The 27,377-nt window shown below is 45.9% G+C and overlaps 1 protein-coding gene across 9 annotated transcripts in view; it reads right to left on the bottom strand.

The window, feature by feature from the left end:
* Positions 1-27,377, bottom strand: part of ROR1 (receptor tyrosine kinase like orphan receptor 1) — a 150,999-nt gene that overhangs the window by 88,326 nt on the left and 35,296 nt on the right. The window contains exons 1-4 of one of the 9 annotated variants that reach the window (XM_021274713.4): positions 19,452-19,884; positions 19,189-19,348; positions 18,808-18,915; positions 18,325-18,514 (exon numbers count right to left, since the gene is read on the bottom strand). The exons of 1 other annotated variant lie outside the window; for it this stretch is intronic. Coding sequence is in view for 1 of the 8 variants with exons in the window: in XM_072041519.1 (XP_071897620.1) it covers positions 3,467-3,527 (61 nt within the window). In the remaining 7 variants the exon portion in view is untranslated. Of the gene's footprint in view, positions 1-3,466; positions 3,543-18,324; positions 18,515-18,807; positions 18,916-19,188; positions 19,349-19,451; positions 19,885-27,377 lie in introns of those variants that run through there. 7 more of the 9 variants (XM_021274712.4, XM_038183021.2, XM_021274714.4 and 4 more) reach the window with 7 other exon arrangements.

The following is a 27,377-nucleotide window of genomic DNA, read 5'->3' as shown; positions in this document are numbered from 1 at the left end:
CAGCATTATCGCCATTTTACAGCTTAGGAGGGGAAAGTTGATTTACAGCCACCCATAAATCTGGGCTGGTCCAAAATAATCAACCCAGATTTCTTGGTTTGAAAACACTTCTTTTTTTTCTTTTTTTTTTAAGCAAAAACATGTGTTGATTTATGACACGATTTTTTGCAGGTTCACGTTGACCTTAATGAATTGTTTATGTAAAAACAAAAGCTTCATACCAGCCCGAATCCTCTTTAGATGGCTTCAGGGAAACAGTAATTATTTCAATTGAAATGACCTTTCATTTCAAACTGTTGGTGAATGTAATTGAAAACTTAAAGCAGTCAAAACCAAGGAAGATGGTTGATTTCTGCTAATAAAATTCTTTGACTCTAAGTGAATCCTTTTCCAATGTTTTAACAATGATTTTTAAATGTTCATTTTCCATTTGTTCCACTCTAAATGCTTCGCTTTGCAAAAAATCTACCGTTTGCCAAATTCCCAGCCCTGTGCTTTGCTCGGAGAACGAAACTCACAGCTCCGAGCCGAGATCCAAACCTCACACTCCAGAAGCGATTTGTTAGCGGAGCTGCCCCACGCTGCAGCACCCTGCCTAGCTCTGGCTGGGAAAGTGCAGAGGATGAAGGTGAATGGAGAGAAGCAAGGCAGCAGGAGCAAGGAGGATGGAGAGGAGCCAGGTGAAGGTCCAGCGGTACGAAAAGAGCAAGTCTGAAGGCTGGAAAAGGCAGCGGCAGCTCTTCTCCATGGCTGCTGCATGCAGCCAAACAAAAACTGCTTGGAAAGCAGAAGGGAGTGGAGAGGAGCATTTCTGAGAGCCTGTGCTCAGGCTGATCGATCACAAAAACGTCAGCACCAGAGGAATACTTGAGTTTATCGGGTGGTTTTGTGTGCTGAACACGTCGGACGTGATCACCAGATCTGGTCCTGGTAATTTCCGCTGGTGGTCACCACACTCCTCCTTCTCCATAAGGAATCCAACATTTTAACCCAAAATGAAACCTCTCCCATGTGGCTAATAAAGATATAACAATAAATTCTGTCCGGTCTCTTTTAAGAAGAGCGATGAAAGTGATACAGGCGAGTACCTGAGCATCGGCTCTGCCACAAACATGGCTGGAAGGCCCTCATTCATACCCAGCCGAAACACAGAAAAGTAATATGGTCAAACACATTCTGGTGGTACAGCGGTGGTGTTCTCTAGGGTCACGGCCAAGAGCAGAGATGGGGGTTTCAGAGCTGGTATTCCTGCGATGGTCTGCAAGGCAGCCCTGGAAAGGTGACCCCAAATCTGCTAAAGGCGTCGCGGGGATTTCCAACCCCATACCTGCACTTCGGGGCTCGTGAAAGGATCAGGTTTTCTTTCTATTTAGTCTGTGCAGGGAGCTGACATAAACCAGACCTGACAACCTTTTAGTACGGACGGGACTTCACCTCATTTTACAGAAGGGCAGCTGCAGACTGCACAAAGAGCCCGTCCCGTACACTTGGGATGTGGCAATTCCTTTACGTCTGCACACCAGCCTATTTACCTGTGTTTCCTAAAGCGAGCACAGGGAATTCCAGACTTTATTTATCTTTTAAATGCGAGAGCGTACAATTGATCTTCTGCACTGGACGGGATCTTTTGAAGGAACATCAGAGGCTTTTGCAAATTGCTCAACTTCTAGGGCTCGGCAGTGGCTAAAGACTTGCACACTTCTTAATATTTATTTGCACCACAGACAATGAAGTGCCTTCTTATTTGTGGAAGCCCATTACAAATAAACAGTCTGGGATAATTCGGCTTCTCAAACCTTCTTGCACATTCGGTTTATTGTTGTCCTTTCCCTTGCTCTTATCCAAACAGCCCTGACAGCTTGTTTATTGAGAGGTCTGCAGAGGTCTACCTATGCAAAGTGTGCTGTTGACAGAAGCACAGAGAATCTCACACCACAGCCTGAATTAAAAATAATAATAAAAAAACTTAGATCACAAGAGCAAAGTGCTTAATTTGTGGCCAACACTGTGCAACTTTCTCTAGTGGATCAGTGCCAATTAGTTGGAATTTTCACCCGAAACGTGGCATCTTTCCATTTGATGTTGTATCACCGCAAATATCAGGCAATAAAAAAAACTTTGTGAGATTTTTAAGTAGAGGTAGAACTCATGATTACTTCTACTGAATTCCATTAAAGCAGAAACAAAAATGTTCATATATTCAGCGAAGTTATTCAATTAAGTTGTATGCATGTTTATATGTAAGCCTGTGCATATTTGCACAGCAAAGGACACAGATTGTTCTCTAGACAGATAAACTTTTTTTCTTTCTTTAATTTGATTCTGGGAGAATGTTTAGTCTTGAGCCAGAAAGGTGCACGTTTATCCATGCTTCACTAAAAGCATACGTTGCAGCCATTTAGCTTTCTCAAGCACTACTCCATTAACGTCCTCATCATTTACCCAGCACCATCTCGAGGAAGATGAAAGGTAGCTTAGTTTCCAGACCTTCTCGGAAAGGTAGTCTGTTCAGTGCCACGTGGTCTTGGGAGCTGTTAACGAAGACGCTGAATTAAGTCAAGCCCAAGCTGGCTTCAGATGTACCATCAGTCACACGAAGGAGCTCGGGCTGATGAGCAGCTCTGGGCTAGACTCAACAGATCCCTTCCCAAACACGATCGTGCCACCTGTAACACAGCAGTTACCACTCGGGGACAGCTCGCTTGGCCACCTGCCTTGAACAACACCCTTAAATCCACTTGTAAACACAGGGGGAAGTTCTCGCCTTGCTGATGTTCCTCACTAAGATCATGGCTTTGTCTACAGAGCTCGCATGGATGACACTGTTATTAAAAGCAATAATCACAAAAAGCTTTTTTTTAAAGACAATTTAGGGGCTTTTAGGAACCATGTATAAAATGGAGCCTCTTCAATGAGGTCATAAAAGGCTTTATAGCTAAGTACTCTGATAGCAAGCACATGCTGCGATGCTGAAATTTTGTGCTGAACTCACATTAAAATACAGTGTTAGGGAATTGCTGCACGACCCCAAGAAAATCAGAAAGAGAATTTTTACTCAGGACTAAAACTGTATCATAGATTTCCACAAAAAACATGCTTTACCTTTGCTTCAGGCCTACTTACAAACCTATTGCTACTCACAAGGATGCACAACTACAGCTGATGATAAGAGAGTTGAGGGGGTGATGCTAGAGCTGGAACTGATTTCTGTAGTTCTCTCAACGATGCACAGGAACTATGAATAAATCTAGTTTTCTTTTTCAGGGCTCTGGTAGTTTTGTAGAGCTCAAAGAAGTCCACTCATTCACGTATATTTTATTTGCAGATTATTATTAAGCAAACATGACTCTGAATCTGCTCATGCAGCAGGCTGCCAGAGAAGAACAGGCTTTTTACAAACAGTTTGAGAGTTAGATGAAGACTTGTTCATTGTCTTATTTGGGTATGGGGGAAAAGGATTTCCCACCTGATGCAGATCTGGGGTTCGAAGAAGCTTTGCTGCAACTGCTGCACACAGAAATCGGCATAAAGAGGAAAAAACAACACCAAAAAAGGTGAGAGGCAGCTGAGGAGGCTCTTAAGAGACAGAAGGAGAGACAGACAACCTTTTCCTGGGCTGCTCCCTCTTACGTCCATGCAGTGAACCGTGGCTCCTCGGAGCCAGCTCCGTCCCAGGCTGCTCTCCAGGAACAGAGCTCGCACACAGCGACGTCCCAGGCCGTAACTCAGGGCCAACAGAAAAACCTCCCCCTGGCCCAGCTGCGTCAGGAGATCTTTGCTAACAGGCAGTATTTACACAATAGACTTGAAAAGCTCTGAAGTGGAAACCTGGATTTGGGGACTTGCATAAAGGCAATTGTTGACCTCAAGGTTTCACAGCGCTGGAGCAGTTACAAACTATTGTGCCAACGAGTATTCAGGGAGTCTTAAATCCAGAGACTATTTAGTTGTTGTGCATGCACGCAGTTCCCAAGAGTCCTGAATTTTGACTAAATGTTTGCTGAAAAGCAGGAATGCTCTGTGACTCCCAAAAAAAGACGAGGGTAACTTAAGTCTCGTATTGTTTTCTCTGTCCAAATTATCCAAAAGGCACTAGTCCATAAAGTGAGCTAACCGCCTGGAAAACTTCACACTTATTAAAAACAAACCCATTTTTATATTATTTAGTAAAGTTGTTGTGTTTTTTTTTAAGACAATCCCTCATAAAAACAGACAAGAGTTTCTGCTTTTGCCTCTCATGTAACCCAAGAATCCCTGAAAATGGAATTTGAAATGGAAAAGCTGAAAGGAAATTAGCAGAAAACCAAAGTGCAAAAAGAAACCCGAGTATTAAGCAGAAAGACACCATCCTACCCACTCCTTGCACCACAGAAAGGATAAAAAATCTAGATAGATCTGAAAATGTAAATGAAAACTTCACGCAGAGCTAACCAAATAATCACACTGTCTGACCATGCTTAAAGAATAATGGATAACATGTCCCATTCAGCACAGCACCTGACAGAGCACCTAACGGGCAATCCTGGGGACCACTGCTACCCCTTCCCATTTCCATCTTTCTTTTTTCGGATCACAACCCGTAAATCTGCAAGTGTTTGCAAGTCCAAGCCAGATCCCCACGAACTGGGTGCTGGGGTAGCTCCATGACATCTAACTGGGCTATAAAAAGCTACATTCATCGTTCACTTCCACGTTCAAGTTTATCCCAAACAATCTTACATATTTTTCCCATCTTCTTTTAAAATTTTCTTTTCACGAGACGCCAAACACAGCAGTATTTACTCTGTTGCTAATACAGGAAGAATTGTTATTTATCAGGTCAAAGGAGCTATTTGTACTATGTTTTTTGGCTGAAGTACATCAAGTTTAATTGCTGAAATAGCCCTAGACTTTGATAAAAATGAAAAATAACATTCTGCATTGCTGGAGGAATTTCAGAGCATATAAAAGGCTGTAAAATAACATGAGTGGCTCAATTTGAGAAATGTCTTTCAAAAACGTAGCCCCCAGTGTCGGGCTCTAAGCCCTGCCATCCACCAGCTCGCGCCACCTCTTTGCAGCACCTGCACCACCAGGACAGTGCTGGGAGGTGCGGGGTGGGCAGGGGATGGGGATGGGGATGAGTTTCACGTTCCTAACCAGAAGTTGTATCTAGGGTTTTGCATTGTGTGACAAACAAAGAATATTCTCCATCCGAGCACTGCTGGAGAACAGAGTACGGTTACCTCAAGTTCGATGGTCAGGCCAACCACCAGGCAGGGAGACCAGCATTTTCTGAGGTCCATGAAATGCCCCTGCAAACAACTATCAGATCCACCCATCCGAGGAGTTGGGAGCTTTTGGGAAGCTCTCAGTAACGTTACAACTGGTTTGCTAAACCCCAGCATTTCCTTATCCGAAGTGCACCAAGGAACATTGACGTATTTTCCTAAGGACACTGCACAGCTCCTTAAATGCCAGCAGCTGGCAGAATGGAGAGTAACCACTAAGGGGGCTCTGTGAATAAAGTCTGGGCAGCGTCTGTCCGAGGAGGCGAGGCCCTGATTGCACACCCCAGGCACTTTCACTCGCATTCACTTCAACAGCCTGAAAGCATCCAGCCCCACGGGATGGCCGCTGCTTTGCAGCCCTGAGACCTACCAAATAAATAAATAACCACGACCTACATCTGGAATAAATATCAATCACCGAGTTTAAAAAAATGCAAACTATTCAAGAAGTGCTTGTATCAACCTTAAATTCTCGCTTGGTAGCAGAGCAATACAGAGACTGAAGCAATGTAATAAAAACGTCTGGTCCCAGATATGGTACTTAAGGGTTAAGTGTGCAGCCTGCTGATTGCTTAACCTTACCTAAAACATATGGCTTTGCACTTAAGGGTAAACCCGTGGAAAGAAACCGAGTGCCCAGAGTGTGTGTGAAATTCTTTGAAAGGTCACTCTAAGGCAAAACCTATCTAAACACTTCGCTTGCACACATTTGTTTCGGGAGACCTCACTGCTCCCAGCCCGCGAGGACGGCTGAGCGCCCTACACCCCTATGAAAATAAGAAAGAAAGCCTGCTTAATGAATTAAGCAAGTGGTTCATCCATGAGCAAAGGAATAGTAACCAGTTTACAAGCACACAAACTAGCCAAATAGCCTGTTTTACTGTTCTTTGCCCTGCCCAATACTGGACGGATGCTTGCGACTTCCAGCATCCTGCCATCTTTTCATTAAACACTAATGAGCTGCAAACTGAAAACTTCTGATCACTCTCCCTCAAAGAAAACCCAAAGGGGCTGACCAAAAAGCACCGAGAAACTCCTGCAGGACCCGGCCCCAGCAGCACGGTGCGCTCTGCAGGAGCAACCCCAGGGAATTGCGCTGTGGGAGGCAGGGGCGACGCCAGGCTCAGGTCCTTGCCTTTGGCCACCTCCTGCCCTGTTCTCACCATTCTGGGCCCTTGCACAATTTACAGACATCAAACCAACACACACTATGCACTACTCTATGTCTTTCTAGCAGCTCTTGTTTACTCAGTGCGTTTCCTTAAGCAAAATAGTAACAGAGAAGATTTGGGGGTTTTGGTGTCCTAAAAGCAGCCGTTCCAGTGCCATACATATCTAGATTCCTGACTTTGTGCTTTTCACCTTTCCGTGTATTTCACACGGTCTATAAAATCTGCATTGGGACCTCTGCAAGTTTAACAACCAGCAGCTTGTGGATTCAGTACGGCACTTGAGCAGATGCTTGAATTCTTTGCTATACTGGAGCAAGGGGCGATATCCAAAAAGCACACAACCTTATCGCAGCAGTAGTAAGTCAATATGAGAAGCACGGTCGGACTGTTCAATATTCTACAGCACACATTTCCTCCAAGAAAAACCCAAGCGAGTTCATTCTGTCAGCAGCATTCTGATTAAATCTCTTAAAAACGGGTAAGGAAGAGCAGGAAGGAACAGGAACATCAAAACCTGCTCTGAGAATGAAGCTAGCCATAAAAATGGAGTTAGAAACCTTTAGGGAAAAAGCCTGTATAAAGGTACTAGACCAGTATGAGAGCATTTTTAAATGTCCCTTGACTTGTAGAAGTTGCAGAGTGTTTCACAAACAGCACTGTCAATTCCCTCCAGCACATTTCTGTACAAACCCAAGGTCTTGCAAGCCTGCAGACCTGCACTCGGAGCAGTCCAGCTGCTTTGCTGAACACTCACCTACCCGCTGAGCAAACATTTGTCTGCTTGGGCAATCCAGAAAGCAGACCTTCTGCTTTCCTGTGCAAGTTGGTGCCAGCACAGGGAACTTTTCCACGACACTCACAACTGGGTACAGACCACGAGCTGCTGAGCCAGGCGGTGCTCTCGTGCTCATCCACCTCCCGTGGTGCTTAAAGAGGAAAGCATCCATGGCTTAGATTCACTGTTAAAATTAAGGGTCAAGTTGTTATCCAGTCCCAGAAAAACATTCCCTGGCAATACTGTGGCCACATTAAACATTTTGCTAACATAAGCCTGGCTGGGGCTTCACATCTGCAGTTACCACTATGTGTTTGTAAGGCAAAAGTAGGGTTTTGAGAGATAAACAGTAAGAGGAGATAATACGCACTAAACATCTTTGTAGAAAAAAAAAAGATAAATTTAAAATACCAAACTGGTAACAGAGCTGAAAGGTTAAAGTTAAGAATATCTGTAACTGGTTAGTATTTCTAACTTAGAAGTACTTTCATTAATAGTTAGCTTTTTGTAGATAGCATCTCAGGTGCCAAAGTATAACTTCTCCATGCATCCTACAGAGAATTAGGGAAAGAGCTCCAGTTAGCTGAAGGTGAACATCTGACTCTGAACTACAACTTCTGAAACAAATAACAAGCCACTAGGACCTCACTGCAGAAACACTACCTAAAAAACTTCTTTTTTTGTAATGAATTTCTCAGCAGAGCGTAGTTTCAGCTGCTTACCTCTGATGACTCAAAATGGGACTTGCGAAGGGTAAGGCCGATACAATGCTGTAGGAGTTTGCTCCTTGGGTAATATAGAATGACGTACATGTGAGATAACAGAAGTTCTGTTTTTGTTTTTTGGTTTAAACCATATTCTTGCCTTTTGTGACTACCTTTAATACCATGCCAATTACAACTGCTAGATTTTACAGCATGGTGTAGCAAGGGAAGCGAGACAGAACAACGTTATCGCTGAGATTAGGAGTTTGTTGGCAACACTATCAAACGAAGCATGATGCAAAAGTCACCGGATTGCCACATCACTGGCAACTCAGCACGTACCCACAACCACCACCAGCGCCGTTCCAGTTCCATGTAAGCACAAATAGCTACTGGGAAATGCGTTGTCTCGCCCAGGAAGACCCCCTTTCCTCCCCACTCATAAACGTGACAATTTGGGACTTAAGTGGGGATGCTGCCTTATGCAGGCATCCGAATAACATAAACTCTGTATGTAGTAAATAACTGTGTGTAAATAAATCAGTGTGCAATGTGTGCTTTCGAAATGAACCAAACTTGAAATGGCATTTCAGTCCAAGCCAGGTTTCGGAGCACAGCATTTGGGCACTGCACCAGCGCACCACGCTCAGCGGCGCTAAGCTCGGCCTTCCCGCATTCCTCTCGGCTGCCCCCCACACTAGATGATGTGGTGACAGACATGAAGGGATGAAATCACAGCGCTATCTTTTCTAAATTGCCAGAAAAGTGATTTCTCGCCATATGGGATCTGTAACAAGGCTGAAGCCTCTTACATTGCTCTTTCCTTCCCTTGGCATGACACAGTCCCCCACCCGAAATTCACCCCCTCAGCAGTTTCACCACGGTGCTAATCCAAATGGGTTTTATCTACCCCGACATGTAAATTAAAACTTAAGTTAGGAACACCACGTATCTAGATGATGGAAAAAATAGACGTATACATAAGCTCGTCTAATGTTAGTACTGGCAAAGCCTGACACAGAAATCATGTCTGGAAACCTTATCTGGGAATTACTGCCCCAGCAGCACAATGCTGCGTGTGCTCCATTGCTCCCAGCCCAAGTTGAGCCGAATTCACGTTTTTAAGGCACAGCTATCAAGCACCACTTCGTTAAGCACCACGACTTACTGCAAACCCTGTAACTCCTCATTTCTCGCATTCTGTTAGATTGACTTTAAACCCGTCTTTGAAGAACCTGCTATTTAACATCCTAAAATCGCCCTGTTATCACTTTTATCACAGGTGAGTTTACCAAAGTTCAGTTCTCCAAAGAATGAGTAACATTGGAAAACTAGAAAAAAAGAAGAAAAAAAAGAAAGATGGGTTACGGTTAAGCCATAATGAAAATGCTGTCTACATCAACATTAGCTGGCAAACTAAATTTTTGAAGTCAGTAGTATTTCCATCACACATAAATTTATATTCTTAAGTGATCTGTTGAATTGGACTGTTTGAGTACTTCTCCACTTGAAGTTAGTCAATCACTAGAAACTAGTTTCAAAGATGACCTATTGGGTTATAGGTCATGTATTTTTCCAAAGCGAAATTGTCTGAATTTCACTGGTCATAAAAGAAGTGCAAAGATTTTTTGTACTTAACCCTCAATTCCTCTCCTTCACTCTTCCTGGGATACACAGACCAGACCTCTCTTAATGCAGAGCCGCTATTTATTATTGTGAAACACACACACACTCAGGCATTCCCTAATTGTGAAGGACAAATGCACCAGTGATTAAGTCTACGGGGAGGGAAAATGAGGAGTCGTTTGAGGTTTTCTTAATGTATGTGTTCAGTTAGTCATCTTTTCCTGCTACTTATTTTTCATGGCAGGTTCTGAGTTTTCACCTGGGGTTCATCAAAGCCGTGCTCAGTTTGGTGTGTACGAAGCGAGCACGAAGATGATGAGGTTATTCTGCTAACGGCACAGGCTGCGGAGGTGGCTCGCGGGGTGGTCTGCTTCGGTCCAACAAATCTCTCACAGGAGTAACGCCGGCGCTGGAGCTACCCCGAGCTCACTCCTCCCTCACCATGGATCTGATCACAAAGGCTGCAGGGGACGGGACTGGGCGAATTTCTCACCAGGTCAAGGCTGAGGGACGTTGGCTTAGGCAGCACCTGAAGGAAGCCTGTGCTGCAGCTTTCTCTTATTCGCACTCATTCTCTGGTAAACAGAAGACTTCAGTCTCCGCGGCTGTCAATCTAGCGCCTTTAACGAGCAAGAAGTTCATTTTATTAAAGGAGGAAAAACGTAGATTTCCATCACTCCTTATAAAAGGGCTAGAAAATGTCAAACATGTAGGTAAAAGTCATATTTCAAAACGGCTCCAGCCTAAACTCCCTTTCCCCTCGCACCTGCACGGTGCTGAACATGTGCTGTATGTCTCTGTGCTGGCTCAGTGCTCAACATTTGAACTGGACCCTCTCCAGCTTTTGAATAAATATCTCTTTGGGGGGAGAGGGAATTACATTCCTTAGTCAAAATACAGTTTTTCTTCTCTTAAATTTTGAAAGAAAAAAAAAAAAACACACGTACTTGTGAAATGTTAGGAACCAGTCAGAAGAACTGGAATCCTTTTCTATCTCCAGCCTCGGCCTGCTGAGGCCGGGCACACATCTGGGGAGCTACCTGAGGCACTACATACAGCACTGAGGAGATCCAGTGGCCCATTTGGGATCAAAACACCCGATTTGTCTCTCGTAAGGTGCTGAATTACACACAAACTAAGCGTCTTGGGAGTCCTGCTCAACGGTGAGGGGCTGCCACCCCAATTAACGTGGTAACAATTAAAAGGGCTTCCTTCCCTCCCAAGCAGGTGTTGCAGTCCTCACGGTTCATTGAGGAAGATTACACAGCATCTGAACTTTGTAGGGAACTCCAAACCCTCTCATCATTTCTGCCATGTATAAGAGAACAGATCGAGTTCTCAGGGGAATCTACAGAGATCTGCCTCCTACGACTGACTTGTGCTCGTGCTGTGTGATCCAGAGACCGACTGCAGGATTTTAACCCCAAAATGAGGAGGTGACCCAATGAATGCAAGATCCTTACAGCAATCAAACCCCAGCCCCACACAGCAGCGATGACAGGAGCTGAGAAAGAAGAGGAACACGCAGGGGAAGCTGAAGCCTAGCACAGCCTGGGGATATCAGCTGAGAGCTTCGTGTTCCCAAGGAAAGGCACCAAATGTACACCACAAACTTCCACCAGTCTGGAAAAGCTCAAGGTTGGTAAGGCCGCTGTGTGGGTTAATCCCACAGCTCAGTTTGTACACGTCCGAGGGCTGGTAGGAGTGGGTTTGGGGATAATAAGAACAACTTTAAATGTTCAAGGGCTCCTTGGAATCCCCAGTTTAGGTGTGTGGTATAAACAAGCCACGGAATTAACATAGCCGAGAACAAAGAGACCTGTGAAAACGCATAATGAAGGAAGCCGAACAGAAAAGAAGAAAGGACCAGATGTCAGATTATACTTCAAGCAAAGTTACCAGTTTGTTTTCCCACTGATTTCAATATCTGAAATACACGCTTCTGCCAAGACAAACAGGTGATTAAAATATATTAAAAAAGCCAGCAAGCAAAGGGCTCCATTTGTACTCGCTTTACATTTGTCAGCCATTCCAAAAGTTATAGCACATCCATAGCACAGCAATAATAATATTAATTTTACAAAGGCTGACTGTTTAATTGCAATTAACTGTGGCCTTACAAAAAGGGAAGAGGCGCTCTCTGGAGTATTCACAAGCCTCATTTATCCTGCAAGGACAGCGAGATGAACCTGGCATGAAATATTAAGATCACAATTGCTATTGGCAAGCCATCTGACGGGAAGCTGCTAGCTTGAAAGAGCACAGATTATACAAAGGAGCAAAGAGTAAAAACACGGCAGTGAATCAGCTCCACAAAATGCCCTTTCATTGCGCTGCGTCGGCACCGGGTGGGCCCTTGGCAGCCGGCGGTGGGCAGGAGGCAACAGCCGCCGGGAAGGCCGGGGTGCCAGGGGGTGCCGGCTGGGGGCACAGCATCCAGGGCATGCCAAGAGCATGCCAAGAGCTGCCGACAGGAGCACAGCACCACGGTGAGCTGCTGCCGGCCCCTTTTGTGGCAGGCACGCTGCGCTTCGCTTGAACTGAACGAGTGCCATCCGCCCGCTAATTAAGTTTCTTGCCCCAACCGCTCCTGCTGGGAAGCTCTTCCAGTGCCTCACAGCTTTTCCACTTTGAAAACATTAACTTAAATTTACCGACGGCCAGTTTAGGCAAATTTAATTTTGCATCAGCATTTATCTCTGCCTCCCTTTCTGGCATCTATGGGGGTAAATGCTTTATTCATACACAACGCCGCAGCAAGCGTTTGGTTTGACTGAACAACCCTATCTGAGCCTCACCAAGAAGCCCACCCATTTCAGCAATGGTCTTCATAGGCAGAAACCAAAGTGACACAGAGAATTCCTAATGAGGTCTTTCCAGGACCTTTTGCATCTACATTGAAGCCTTCCTAGTGCTATTGTTACCTGATACACCTAGGCCTTTCCATCCACCTCCCCACACTGATGGTTCACCATCAATATTGGGTTGGTTGGTACCCTCCAGTCTCTCCTCTACTTTATTTTTCCATGTTCTCCACATTCCAAAACAGAAAAATACTGAGGACAGAAACTTGCACATACAACTCCTATTTACCTTGGTCAATAAGCAAAGCAGAGGAAAAGGCTTCTCAGGAGCCTCAACCATAAGATATAAAGTCTTCTAAAGGAACACAACTTGGGCAGGACCAACAATTCCAGTCAAGAACACCAATTTATTTGGTGGGCACATAAGTGATTTGGGGCTTGGTTATAAGAAAATTGAAGTCGGGACAGGTATGAGAAGGAACAGCACGAATGGAAGCGTGTTGCTGAAGGAGAACGTGTGAGATGGCTGGGCTGGGGCACAACGGCAGCAGACGAAGAAGAAAGCCAAAGTCATCATTTTGATGCTGGGAAAGGAAATTTGCAGCCCTGGGAAGACTGCCTGCCCAAGAAATCGTGGCACACGCACTCAAAGTGCAAGCTCACCAGGGGTGCCCTAGCTCCTCACCTTCTTCCTCCTCCCCGCAGAGCTGGGAAGGGGCTGGTGGAGGAGCCAGCAAAGTCCAGGAAAGCATCGGCAGCGCCGCGGCGTGAGCGGCGCTGACGAGCTCTGTAAGCATGTGTTTGTGTTTTGCTAACAGCACAGCTCTTGTGCAACGTGTTTATGCAATAACTGCAAATAATGTAAGGAGGTCTTTGACTACGAGTTCCTAGCGGTTTGTAAAGCTGGTGGTTTGCCCGGGATCCTTGGGGTTTGGCTTTTTGGTTTGGGGGTTGAGTTTTTGTTTGCCCTTTTTTTTTTTTTCCCCTCTCCCCGCTTCAGGTGCAATACACAATTTCTTAGCAGAACGACAACCAGTGCTTGCAATACACCTTCCAACTATTCTCTGAGGTCCAATCAACAAGTTTTATGACGATGACAATGCCACATGTCAACCTGAGGACACGGCCAGGGCCTCAATTTCCAGTCCCAACACGCGGCAGTAAAGTTCATTGGTCTCAAAGTTGTACGGACTTCTGTGAGAAGCAGATCTTCCCCGTGCTGTACTTGCCTGAATTTACACTCTGCCATATGGAGGATGGATTGATCGGCCACTTGGGCATTTGATACAAGAGGCTAAACAGAGATCCTGAGTAAGAAACAGCAACAAAGGCTCGAAAGAAGAAAAAACGGGTGATCGGATTGCTACAAAAGCAAGACTTGAAGCAACGAAATTCATTTCTGTTCAAAAAGGAGAAAGTCCTTGTATTTTAACAAAGCTGGTCAGAAATTCCTTCAGAGAGCGAGTTTCCACTGGGGAATGCCAAATCTGCGCAATCAAAACATTACCTGGAGATGGTTCAATTCTGAAGCATTTGCTGCACAGCCCCGCCAGGGCTCTGATGGGACCCTCGCTGCTGACCCCAGCCCACCACCTAGGAGGGGTTTTGCCCTCCCAGCTCCTCGCCCTTTGGCGAGCTGCCGGCCAGCCCCCCCAGCACCACTCGCCCCAGGTCTGCTGGGAAGCTCTGGCTCCCCATCAGCAGCTGACACCGAGCCAGAGCCGGCAACCGTAGCTGAGCCAGACACGTTGGAGCCATGGCTCCCAAGACTTCCAGTTTCCTGGCTTGCCTTCAGCCCACCTGGCAGATTAAAGGGCAGCCCAGAGCTTGCAAACATCGCTCCCAGGACTGGGTCTCGTACGGAGCCCCGGCTCGCGGGTCGGCGGCTCCATGCACCCCAGGCAGCGCGCCCAGAGCGAGGATTTCGCAGCTCTGCCTTCCAGCACAGCCCCGAACAACCCCCAGCTCCAGTCCTCCGCGAGTGGTAATCGTCTTTCCCCACACACCTCCAACTTTAATCCTTTAAAAACACAAACAGGTTAACAGAGGGGAATGGGAACAAACCCTTCCCAGTTTTGTAGGTTACAGAGGGTTTCTCCGCTGGTGTTTGTGGCCCTGTAGTTTTCACAGAGCTGCCTCCAAAACGTGATTAAGCCACTACCTGCTGCGCTGCTCCTGCGCTCACCTGCCAAACCCTACACGTGCCAACAAAGGTGCTGGAGATGTTTGGGCAGCACCATGCTGCTGGCCCTGGAGTGACATAGTCAGGGTGGAAAAAGTCCGGGACAGAAAAGAGTGAACATAATTTTACAGATTTCTAAAACTAGATTTGTACAAAATAAAGGAATTAGGAACATTTGTCCTTTGGAGTAAAGCATAAGCTCAGAACCAGGAACGAGCCCTGAAGGTTAAGAAGTGCTTTAAAACATCATCACACTGAGCCTCCCTGGCCTTGTTTCTAAACCTCGAGGTCTCCTCTCTGGGCTGGATGCTTGTTCAGGAGGTTCAGTGTGGTCCCAGGAGCTCCAGCAAGATCTTCAGTTTTTTCAGTTGTTAGCCAGAGCACCGCACACACCCCTGGAAGCCGCTGGATGCAGATGGGCTCTGAGACGTTTCCCCTCCAAACGAGATGGGTCCCTTGCAATGCTTAACGCAGGTGTTCCTGGCCCACAGCAGGAGGAGGAAATACCACGCTGGTGAAAACACAAACCATGCTCGCCAGGATGGACCCAAATCCTCTCCATAACCCCCCATGCTCTTTTGGCCAAAGGAATGGGCAAATGTAATCAGTAATTCATCTCTGGGTCCCAAATGGGACTTGACAGCCTCTAAAGCAGGGCAGGGAGAGCACAGGTGGAAGCATCCCACAGGGATGGGGTGAGTGCAAGAACCTATAAAAGTCCCAAGCAAAACAGTTCACATTTCCTATTCTCTATTTCATCTATGGAAAAAAAAGAATCACATGGGGATATTTTTAAGAAATCACCATACGAGCACTATATCTCAGGCTCCTGAGTTAGGACACTGCTTCCGATTCCTCGAAGCTCTTCCCACGCGCCCGTTCCCTCCCGCTGGGCGCTGGTGCGGGGTTTCGCCCCGCTCCCTCTCTCCCCTCCCCTGCTTCACGTTTTGCATCCATGAGACACACCCCGAGCACTTCAGAGCAACACACCCTGCTTCGTATTAGAATAGACACACATAATAAAAAAGAAACGCCAGCTCACTTTCCAAATGCCTTCTCTCTGAGGTGTAAAAGCACGGAGGGCTTCTGCCAGCACCGTGGTGTCACCTTGGGGGGCCTCAGCATTTGGGGCTTGGTGCCCTGAACCACCGTGGGTGCCAGCAGCTGTAGGACCCTGGCATGGGGAGATGACAAGCCCAATTTTTGGAGCCTGGGGGCAAACAGAGTCCCATTTGGTGCTCCTGGCCCAGCATCACCTTCTGGAGCAGGAAGAAAAGCAGCTCGGGCAGCGGCTCCCCTCACCTCTCCGCTCTCCCAAGAAGTTAAGAGCTGATGGATCCCAAACGCACCCGCGGTGTGCAGGAAAGCGTTAAATAATGGATCCTTTTACACGCAGAGCGCTTGTCTCAATGAAATCACATCGGCGGTTTTTTCTCCGAAATCAGGCCCACCAGTGCTTGCTTTCTTTGAGAGCCAAACAACATTCTTGAACACCAGTTCAATATCTCCAGAGGTGTAAATCACCACGCTCTATCTTATTAGAAACATTTGAAAGAGGGCAAGTGCTTTCAAAGCCATAAACTTCAGATTCCATACGTGTTCCCAAAGCTGCAGTGAATATGCATTCCTGACTCGAACTGGTTTTAATTTGCAGTCCCTTTAAAGCACAAATGCAGAAATCTAAGGATTGAACCAGCCTAAATATCAGTAAGAAGATGTTTTAAAAATTGTCCGTTTGCAAAAGAACCGTGGGTTATTGATGCTCACAAGCCTGGCAGGGTGGGATAAATGAAGGCAACATTTCTCCCTGCCTGCTGCAAAGGGCTGAGCACCCCGAGACACAATGGGAACAGCCGAATGAAAACCACATGATGGTTAAAGAAGGAAAAAAAAAAACAAAACCAGCCGCATCCTTTGTGAACACAAACAACTAAGTCATGACGAGATAAAAAAACCATACCTGAAAGCCCGGGGGTGGGCGGGCACACGCCGCTGGTGCCAAAGCGTGCGGAGATCTCGCAGCAGCACGGCTTCTGGTAGCTGGCAGGGCTCCCTTGCTCTCCAGCAAGGCTTTTAATTAAAGATCCTCCCGTTATCGCTCACCGCAATCGCTGTCCTGGCGATCAGATCGGAGCGAGCGCCGCGGCACATCTCCCTTAGGAAACCGTGGCGCCAGCGCTCGCGAGGCAGCTCCGCGAACAGGGGGGGTTCTCAAACGCGCGCTAAATAAATACACCCGCAGAAATCCCTGTTCAAAGGCGCCCATATGGAGCGGATAAAATGCACTTGCTGATGCAAGCGTACGTGTGCTTGCAAAGGCCTAATTAAAACTCCCGGCTCGCTGCGAATATTCTCAGGGAAGGAGCACTGCTGAGAAACGCTGGGAACGGGGGGAGCGGGTGTGGAAGGCACGGCTGCTTGGAAAGGGTTTTCTCCCACGTTAAAACCCGAGCGGTGGAAATCTTCCCAGAAGAGTTTTCGATCTTGCATTTGAATTTAAAATCAAAGCGATGTACTTCTAAGGAAAAGCGGTAAACAAAGCTCTGAAAGGTATCGTTTCCTACAAAACTTGGCTTTTCATTAAAAAAGAAGAGTGGTGTGGGTTTTTTGTTTATTTCCCCCCAAATGTGACTTCTCAACCCAGCTCAGTTGCAAGGCACCTGGAGTTTAGAGTATTTTCCCAGCACGGAGGAGATGGCTTGCTGCTCCACATGCAGAGAAAGCACCTTTTGTCGGCAGCTGGAGAACGGCCCAATACCGAGCACTCGAATAAGTGTCATTTAGTCACCGAGAAGAAGCCTTCTTTCCCCCCAGCCCATTGTTAGGGGAAATGCTGTGTTACTGAAAGCCTATTAGTGACAATATGGGCTTACACAGAAACACAGGACACATCCAGAAGGCTTACTTCAAAAGTCCTAAGTGTTCAAGAGATATTATTAACCTCAAGTGCTATTGCTTAGCAAATTGATTACAACCCCTTTGGTTCCACACGGTGCAAAACCACTCACCCAGCGAGCAACCTGCCCCAATGCCAAAGCAGGACCCGACTTCACAGCCTTCAACAGGGACCACATCCCCCACCTGCAACCCACGCTGCTCTGAGTATGTGTCTACCCACCAGACACCTCGTTTTAAGATGCTCGATATATCAGATACAATGCAAGTTACGGGCATTGAATAACAAAATCCCCAAACTTTGCTTTTTGGTTGAGCTGGTGGCTAGCACAGGAAACAGATGAGCAAAAAACAGGGAACTAGAAAGAAGTGGCTGGTGTTAATGCTGATTTGTGACCATGCCCTGCAAACATAGATATTAAACACAAATTGTGATGATCTCCACTGCCCAATGGGCAGCAGGAGGCAAGAACAAAGAGAAAAATGCCAAAGTGGGATTTCGAATCACCCCTGCCTAACAAGTCGGGACAAGGACAAAATATGCCGTGACCTTACACAGGCAGAAGCCTTCTGCTTCTCAGGGTGCACAGGGACTTAACCTCCTATTTTCCTCCATAATCCCCTAAATACTTTATGGTGAGACAATAAATTCTGTTGTTAGTCTTTATTAAATCCTGATTGCCGGTCTTGTACACAAATTTAAGTAATTTCAAATCATTACCAGTGGAATGGTGAAAAAAATACAGCGCTTAGATGGAGTTGGTATGAAAGAAAATGATTTTTTTTCCCAGTAGAGGAAAAAATATGCATGTCACAGGTGTTCCTGTAATAACAGCACCTCAGGCTGTGATGGTTTTAGGTCAGAGAAGGTGACAGAGGTCAGATCAGGTCAGTACCTTGATGTGAGGCCTCCGAAAGAAAGCAAAAGGCTGCAGGAAACGCTGCCAGCGATCCCCGGAGGTGACACGCAGCTCTCAGCTCTGCAGAGGTCCCTGACGGCAGGAGGCGGTGGAAAAAGCAAGTCGGGAGCAGTGTGAGTTACTGTGGTTTTGCATGTGCTGCTCACCAGGAGACAGGTCTTAACCACTTGTGGTTAGTGGAAAAAAAAAAAAAGAGAAGAGGGTTATTAACTGCAGTGAAACGGAGCGATTCATTCAAAAACAACCCCGACTCAAGAAAACAAGCAGCCAAGCAGAACAAACACAAACACAAAACCCAAGAGACCCTCGGGAAAAACAGCTCTGAGAAAACAGCCCGAACGAGGAAAACCACTTCAGGAAACGGACGCGCACACAAGCTGGTGAGCGCCAGGGTATTGCCCTCCCCTGCTTCTACCAGCGCTCCCCCCCCCAAAAAAAATGAGCTCCCATCCACCTCACCTCTGCGGGCTGAGCTCCAAACACCGCGAGGAGCTGGGATCAAAGGGCTTGTTAGCTGCTCCGCAGCCCTCCTCACAACAAAGGAGGTTCCCACCGCGCTTTCCATCTCTATTTTTCCATCAAAATTAAGAGAAAGCTATCTCAGGGCAGCAATAAAATCCACCTACAGAACCGTGTCTCTCAAATTCCTTTTTGCTGCTCTTTTTGCCTCCCCATCCTTCCATCCCGCGTAGTTTATCTGTCTGAGTCAGGGGACATATCCCAAACCTGTGGATTAGCAGAGGTACGCAAGGCAAGGGTACACGGGAGTGGAGACTCATTTTTACCTTTGAAGCGAGTCACTAGAAGCTGCCAGCTTGGAAAAAAGAAAAAATCTCTCACCCTGTCATGCTAACACGGTCACTGTGGGCTCCAGAAGCAGCCTCGTGTGCAACACAGGGACGTGGATGCATGGATACAGCCCATCCCTAATGCATATCGCAGGACCTAGCCATCAGTTTGTCCCCAAACACCACCAGGAGAGGTGACACCACCACGATATCTGCAGGATGAACAGGGGGTTACCCCAAAGCATAACACACAACACGTGAGAACTTGCCCCATCCTAAATAGTCAGACTTTCCCCACTTTTCCCAGCCACCAACCTGAGCTTCTACTTTGTGCCAGTTACCTTGCTTTAGGATCTTGTAAAGAAGACATTTACGCAAACAGGGCTTGAAGATGCACAAAAGTGATGTCTATATGCTAATACAAGTCAAAAGCCAGCAGGTTTTAGCCTAGCTTTTGCCCTGCACGTTGATTCCCCCTCTATATTCCTACTTATCCCTGAACCTTTTGGCTTTGGAAAGGGGTTCCAGCCTCTGAGCTGAGCCCTGAAGGACAGCACAAGGCTGTACTTCAAATGTTTGCTGCCTTCCTAGCGCTCTTGCTGAACTCCTCCTAGCAAATGACATTCACCTGAGCAATACCTGCCCCTCAAATCAGTAGCATTAGGTACGCAGGTGCGCACCGTGAGGCTGACCCCCTCCCGGAGCACACGGTGTAAATCATCAGATCTCTTGTAAAATCGGCAGGGCAGCTGATCGTACAAGATACCAAGCCCCACACCTGCATTGCTGAAAGCAGGAGCAAGCCCTCAGCACATGCATACTTTTTCCCCCTCCATTCATCTTTCAGATTTATTCTTGTCACTAACAAAACCTATTTCCTCTGCGAACCTTGCAGAAAAGAAAAGGAATAGGATGGAAATAACTTGATAAATTGGATGTTACTTACAGCCTGATCAAAGCCCGCTAAAATTCAATGCGAGTCTTTCTGCTGACCCACCAGGCTTTGGGTCAAGCTTTTAAGCACTTACTTAATTTCAGCCCTGGCATTTAGAGTGCCTAAGTCTTCGGTATGGAAACGCCAAGTCTTGGGTGTTTGATGGAGCCTCCCTGTTTGGCTCGGTCACGTTACGGGTTTAAAACCTGTGAACATGAAAAACCCAGAAGAAAAGCAGGAAGGAAAGCACGTGTCTAGTTCCAAATGGAAAAATAATCAAGGAAGCTGGGAATACCATTGCCAAGAGAAGTGAAATCTAGAAATTTGATTTAGTGCTGGATTATCAGCTGGTCCCAGCGCCTCGTTTTAACACCAGCTGCTGGTTTGGAGTTTAAAGCCATGCACTGTGCGGGACCCTGGGCACTCTTCTCATTTCTTTATGCATGGTTGCACGTAACAGCTTTCTGCAGGCTATTGGGTAGACCTTTACAGCATATTTCATTAAGAGCTGTACAGACAGAAACAAAATAATGAATTATTAACTTGTTAAGAAATTAAAACTGACTTTCTCTTGAGCAGGAGGGTGCTTTTTTACCACTTTTGTCATTTTTTCCAGCAAAGACAGAAGCAAAACATAACACAAGGAGCACTCTACCTGCCTTAGCACCAGGCTGAAGATAATTAAAGCTGGTGAACTATTCTAGGACTGCTCTCCAAAACGGTGTGCAGCCAGGTACACATTACTGGAGGCCGTAAATGTTCACCAATTTACAGCTAGAGGAAAACGTGGCCCTATCAAAGCAAGCACAGAGCCAAAACACGGGAATTACACGAACAAAAGTGATAAAAGCTAAAATCAATTACCACTGCTCATGTGCTGCCTACCTAGGAACTGCACTGCTTGTCCCACGAGAAAAATGATTCCCTCCAGCTACGACAGACTGCCTCAAGCCTCGCAGTCAGACGGTGAATTATTACAACTCTTCCCATTTTTCACTTATTATAGTTTTCAATACAAAATTAGTCCTGAGCAGTTACCTTTTTTTTTTTGGCATTTCTACTTTGCGAGTGAATTCTTACACGTTTCTACTTAAAAATTACGAGGACCGAATTAGAAAGTTGATCTTTGTAATTATGTCGATATTACAGATGTATTAACTAACTAAAGGCTTGTACTAACTACAGGAGTACACCAGCTTCATGCGTGCGATTGCCTTGAGCCCAGGGGGAGAGCAGGGGAGCCAGCAGCCTGCCTCTGACAGAGGCCAGCATGGGAGCTGAAGAAGAAAAAACAAACCAAAAAAAAAACCCACATTTTGGCAGGAAAGAGAAATCTGCCTTCAAATCACATCCATTCAGGGCGATGGAAGGTGTAAGTGCTGGAATCCTTTATTTTTTTTAATGTTATCTCAAGTTTTATGCCAACTGCAATCACTCCGAGTTGCTTTAACTTGCAAGGGACAGCTTAAAATAATCATTTCCAAACAGGCTAAAATAAAAGTCTCATCTGAAGTGCAGAAAACAGACAAAAGCTGTTCTGGTCTCCTCTCCGTGCAGGTTCTGTGCAAGTCTCCAGCTCTTTTCTGTTTCTTTCAATTTGTGAGGATATCATCCCTAAACAGAAACCAGCAACACACCCACCCAGCCAGCTGGCTGTAAAACTAGCCCCTGACTCTCGCTGCAGCCAGAAGTGCCAGTCCCAGTCTTCGCCCAAATGATTCTTCAACTTTTTGGGGAAAAAAAAGATGATGAAAGATCATTCTTAGATGGACGCGGTAAAGTATAAACCCAAAACTGAAGCAGTGTGAATACCCACTCTATAGGAATTAAAGGTATAGAAATAATTTTATGCACAATTTTGTATTTAAGAAGACTGCAAAATCTCCAATTCTTAAGCATGGCCAAACCTCCAGAATTAGGACCGTGTTGGTGCTTCTCACACTGCACCCCATGTTCGGGGCACGAGCCCTATCTCTGGGTTATCTCTATAGCTACAGCAGGTCCAAAATGCATTTGGGACACTACGTTAGGAGAGCTGCAACTGCTACAGCAAACCCTGGAAAACAGAAACAGCTTCAGGGAAGCTCCCAAGGACAAAGAGAAAACCAGACGACAAAGAAGGACAATCGGAAAAACTTAACACCGCCAGTTGTCGCAGCTTCTCCTATTGTTTATTTAATACGACTATGTCATGACACTGCAAAGACACAGGGGATGAATATTAGGCTGTGCTATTTTCCTGTTTGCAATTGTGCTGTGTAATTATAATTCTGAATTTGACTTCCACATGCCTCAGTTTCTCCGACAAGAAACCTCGCGCAGACTTTGAAGTGCCTTGACAGCAGCAGGAACAAGGAGCTCTGCAACGCAGATCCTATCATTATTTTATTCCCAACATGGCTCGCTGCCATTTATGGAAGAAAAATTAAAAGGCATTGATGTACCACTGCCTTCTGTCTCAACCAGGCTCAACTTCACCTTGTAGAGCTAATCCACCACTTACTACAGCCAATGTAGAGACTCTTGTTGCCTCGAGTAGGCTTTGGCTCACATTCCTGCTCGAGAAGATAGGGGAAGTGCACAGGAGCTGCCCTGAGAGCAGAGCTTTTGCTGCTTCAGCTGCCTTCCAACCTCCAGAGGTTGCAAGAAAGACAAAGAAGTGGCCATGGGTAGTAAATACATTAGATGTAACTTTCCTTAAAAGAGGAACATTTTTCATGTGTGTAAGCGCAACACAAAATGTACGCACAGGAATTAATTCTGGGCAATAAGTGATGTAACACAGAATAGATGCAATTTGCTCCAGCGCCCTCAGCACCTGCCTGCCTGGTAGCAGTTGCACAGATCGTGGTTTATGTGAAATGGTTAAAGGAAAATAAAAGACAAATAATATAAATAACCCATGCTTCTGGCTGTGCAGTGATGAAAATGTTTAGCCCAGCCATGTGTGGAGTAGGTCTGCTCTTTGGGCAAATCCATCACAATATATGACCAAAAAAAACAAAAAGTCTGTATAAATACCTCAAAAATAATAGCCAAAGTACAAGCTAAAAGTAAACTGGACACAGAACAGACTTCACTGTCTGTGACTTTTTTCATTGGGAAGCAACTAAAAGCAACTAACAGACAGGGTAACTCAACGAGGAGTCAAATCCTTTGTTATGACCTGGTTTTGTCTAAGCACCACCACTACCCTAATGCACTTCCACCTTTCCTGAAGAAACTACAAAGAGCAAAAAAAAACACATATAGTTGATATGCGTGGCTGTTCTAAAGCTTAAAAATGAGAACAGGCTGCTGTTCGAAAAGTAAATAATTTATAATAGATTCAAACGATTAGGATTAACCAGCTTAGTTCTTAAAAAAAGAAAAAGAAAAAAAAATGATATTTTATTATTCTAAGATCTGTTTTGGAAACCATTTCTACCTTATTTTTCTTGGTAACACAATTTCATGCTACAAAAAAGGCATCAAACGATGAAAAGCGTTTGTTTCTTTCTAGTTCTTAAGTAAAACCAGCAATGTTAAACAGGTCAGATATAATAAATACAGCTATTTCGAGGGAAAGAAAAATGTTTTCCTGTCCTAACTTTGAGTGACAAGAGAAAATTTTTACCAGCTTGCAACTCCACTTTAATAAAAGTGTTCAATTCTATTTAATTGGATATATATGTATATGTTATATTGGGTTTCTTTGTTGCATTTTTCAAATTAATCATATACCATAGAAGCAACGTTTTAAAGTGAGTAGATGTTCTAGACACCTTTACAAGTCCTGTTCTGTGGCAGCCACAGTCTCCTAGCCCATATTTTTACATTTCTGATACTTGGATTACCCCGGCAGGAAGGCGATAGTCCTTGAATAGAGCTTTTTGTTCAGCCTTCTAATAGCTTCCAGCACTTGCCCCTGCCCACAAGATACATACCAAATTTAGTTAGACATCCAGGCCAGACGTGAAGAATTTCTCTGTCAGATCCAGTAAACGCCACCACTTTAACATCTTGGCTTCTCGAGGGCAAGGAGGAGACGGCGAGGCAGCGACGGTGCCTCGCAGCGGCCCAGTGACACACGGCGGCTCGTTAAAGGAAGTTAATTAATGAGGCTACTAACCCCTGCAACCCCCCCAGACGCTCCTCCTTTAGATGAAAAAAGAAAAAAAAAAAAGAAAAAAAGAGCCATCCATCCTTAGCTGCACCCAGCCCTATGAGGACTGGTAGGAGATAGATAACAGAAATACAGAAATATGATATTTATGATATAATAGAAACAAAGAAATACGATATTTTTAAGTCAAGCGTACCGTGTAATACTCCCTGAACTCAAATCTATCTCCTATTTCCATGTGAAGACACCAAAGAAATTGCAGCCAGCTCAGAGGAACTCTTCCCTTTCGAACTTGTTTTAGATTTGTAACCAAGAGCTGCGACCTAATGAAGGCAAGCAGCAGGCAATTTGTACTCTTGCATTAAGTGATTGTGGTTTCCGTCGCTAACTCGTCACGCTGTCCTCCTCCCGTTGCAGAGCGGTGCAAAGGGAACGCGATCCTCCTGCCATCACCCCACACGACCCAGCAGAGAGAAGAGATTTGTGCCACCAGGACGGGCACAAAGCCCCACGAGATGCCCCTCACTGTGCCCTCCAGAGGGTTTGGCTGTGGGAAGAAGCCTTCTCTCCGGGCTGGCATCCCTCTGGGGAGGCCCAGCAGATGTAAATTTTTGGGAAACCACAAGGCAGCCAAGGGGGACCCACGGCGGGGCCGGGCAGCGCGGGGCCGTCTGGGGACCACGACGCTGAGCGCCCGTCGACGGTCCTCATTTGGAAGCAATTGCCCCGCGCGATCCATCAGGAGGGGCCAGCGAAGATATCTTTGTGAAGTGGAAAAAAAACTGAGTGCTTCATTTATACACGACAATTACAGCAAATTGGATTGATTTCTTTTTTATTAATTTATTTATATATGTATATATATAGGAAGACTTTAAAATGAACTGTAAGTCAGAAGATCTGCCAAGGCTCCCTTCCCTAATTAAACACATATCTCGTACTAAAACCCTTTTTATTCCAGCTGCTGAGAGAGCGTGGAGCTGCGGAGATGGATGGTTTGTGGGAAACATTGTGTTCCTTCTCGAAGGCTTCAGCTTTCACAAAAGACAGCATGTGAACACTTTCCATAAATACAGGCCGTGTTTTCTAATTAAACTACTGCCACTTCCATAGAATGAGCTAGCAAACCAAACGGAAGTTTAGACAAATATTTTCAGGTAAAGTAATGGGTTTCAAATGAAATACAAGTTCTCACTGTAGCCCTACCTTTAGTAATTCCTGTTCTTAAAGAAGAAATAACACAATGACAGCGACTGAGATAAAGCATCGCCACTGGAGACTAACCAGGGCAGCAGCAGGGGTGACACACCAGAAGGTATTCACAAAGATTTTCTCTGGTAAAATCTTTAGAAAGGTAAAATTCCAGTTTAGAAGCAACTTTACTGGTTTACTGGTAGATCAGTCTCAGAGTTCAGGTGAGACATGCACCTTGCTTGTGGAAGACTATTTCTTTTCTTGCAGTGTGAGAGTTGAGGCTGGTTTATTAGTGTTGACTACTAGGTAAGGACAGAACAATGTTTGGTCCTTAATTACCTCCATCCTCCTGAAAAGGCACATGAAAGCTGCTGTGTGAAATATTAGAAACTCACACAGAAAATGAAGTGCTCCTGTTGCATTTGGTGCTGTAGGAATACCCAGCCAGCTTTCTACAAAAAGAACAGAGCTCCGCGGGTACTGCGCACACAACCTTCCTCTGGCTCAGAAAAACAAAACTGAGAAATATCAAAAACCTAATCCTGGGGAAACAGCTCTGTCTTTAAACACTCCCACTGTTTCCAGCCCTAAACGTGCCAGGTAAATACCTGCACGTTGTGAAGGGCAGCGTGGCCGGGCAGGGCTAGGTGCCAGCTAACGTGGACTCAGGTCACCTTGGTTAAGACAGGGATGTGCAGCCAGAGGTTGCCTTTGGGCTGGCACAGAAAATCCTTCCTTCCTAGTGGGAATCACCTTAAATACCCAAATTAACACATCTAAGAGCAAACAGCTCTTAGGATTCCAACCACGAGCCCTCTTTTACGCTAACCCTTCGTAACAATGGTTTTATTTCTTCCTACATCCTACACTGGTGTCTGACACACCTGAATTTCTGGGTCTGATTGTGACACTAACAAACTGCTTCCAGCTCAAGCTGAAACCCTACAGAGAAGGGTCCTGGTCCCGCACAGCTTCTGCTACTGTGGCCACGCAGCAGGCGATGCTTGGCGGCACCCAAGACCCCCTGGGGACCCAGAATTTCCCCTAAAAACGAATACACACCGCAGAGCTGAGCCTTGGCAGGCAGGTGGGTTTCCGTCTGGGACAACCGGATGAGTTTTCAGCTTTTTTTTCCATAACAGTTGGAGGCTCTAACGACCCGCTCACAGCCAGCGGAGGTGGGTGCTGAAGGGAAATGGGCTCTTCACCCCCCTGGGTGCTGCCAGCTTCGTGCCTTTGTCATGCGAGCACCTTCGTAGCCCCCTGCCTGGACATAAAGCCCCCAGCCAGGTGTAAATCCCTCTGTGCACACCCAGAGCACCCGCAGCAGCCAAGCAGCCAGCATCAGCCCTTCCACACCTGCCCTGCCCCGAGCTAAGGACGCCGAAATCGCTTTTCCCTTCCCCAACCCAGCTCCCCTCCCTCCAGAGCAGCGCTAGCAGCCCGGGAGCGTGCACCGGGCAGGTTTTACTGAATCCTCTCACACTTAGGTCACCGTTACACAATCCCCAGTCCTTATCGTAAGCGGGCTCCCCACGGTCTTCTCCGTGGAGCAGCGACGCCAAGAAGAGGCAGCGAAGGCTGATGGAAAGCCACTTGTGCATGTGCTGCTATAGCCATTTCACAAACCTTGGTATTTGTTTTAAAGACATCTCTCAACGTGAAAAATGCTCCTACCTCCTTGTTAAAAGAGAATGTCGCAGACAGTTAATCTTGACCATTTATTTTATATCATCCAAACCAAAATATTGATACATCTGGACAAACTCAGCCCAAGAAAAGAGCACCATTCCCAAAGCATTCATGAACACAACCAACAGATCATAAATCGTAACTATCCAGAACTGACCACAATTAAATAATCTGTCAAGGGAGGGGGTAGGCAGCCAGTCTGGCTAGGTTGAGGCCGCTGATAGAAATTTAGAAAAAAGCTAAATTAAAAGTATCAACAGTTTGTTGCACTGGTGTCTCCTGAGTCACCGAGTTAAGACAGCCTAAGCTCCAATAA

This window comes from Anas platyrhynchos, chromosome 8, assembly GCF_047663525.1.
Source record: "Anas platyrhynchos isolate ZD024472 breed Pekin duck chromosome 8, IASCAAS_PekinDuck_T2T, whole genome shotgun sequence".
NCBI classification, from domain to species: domain Eukaryota; kingdom Metazoa; phylum Chordata; class Aves; order Anseriformes; family Anatidae; genus Anas; species Anas platyrhynchos.
This window is presented reverse-complemented; position numbering and strand designations above follow the sequence as displayed.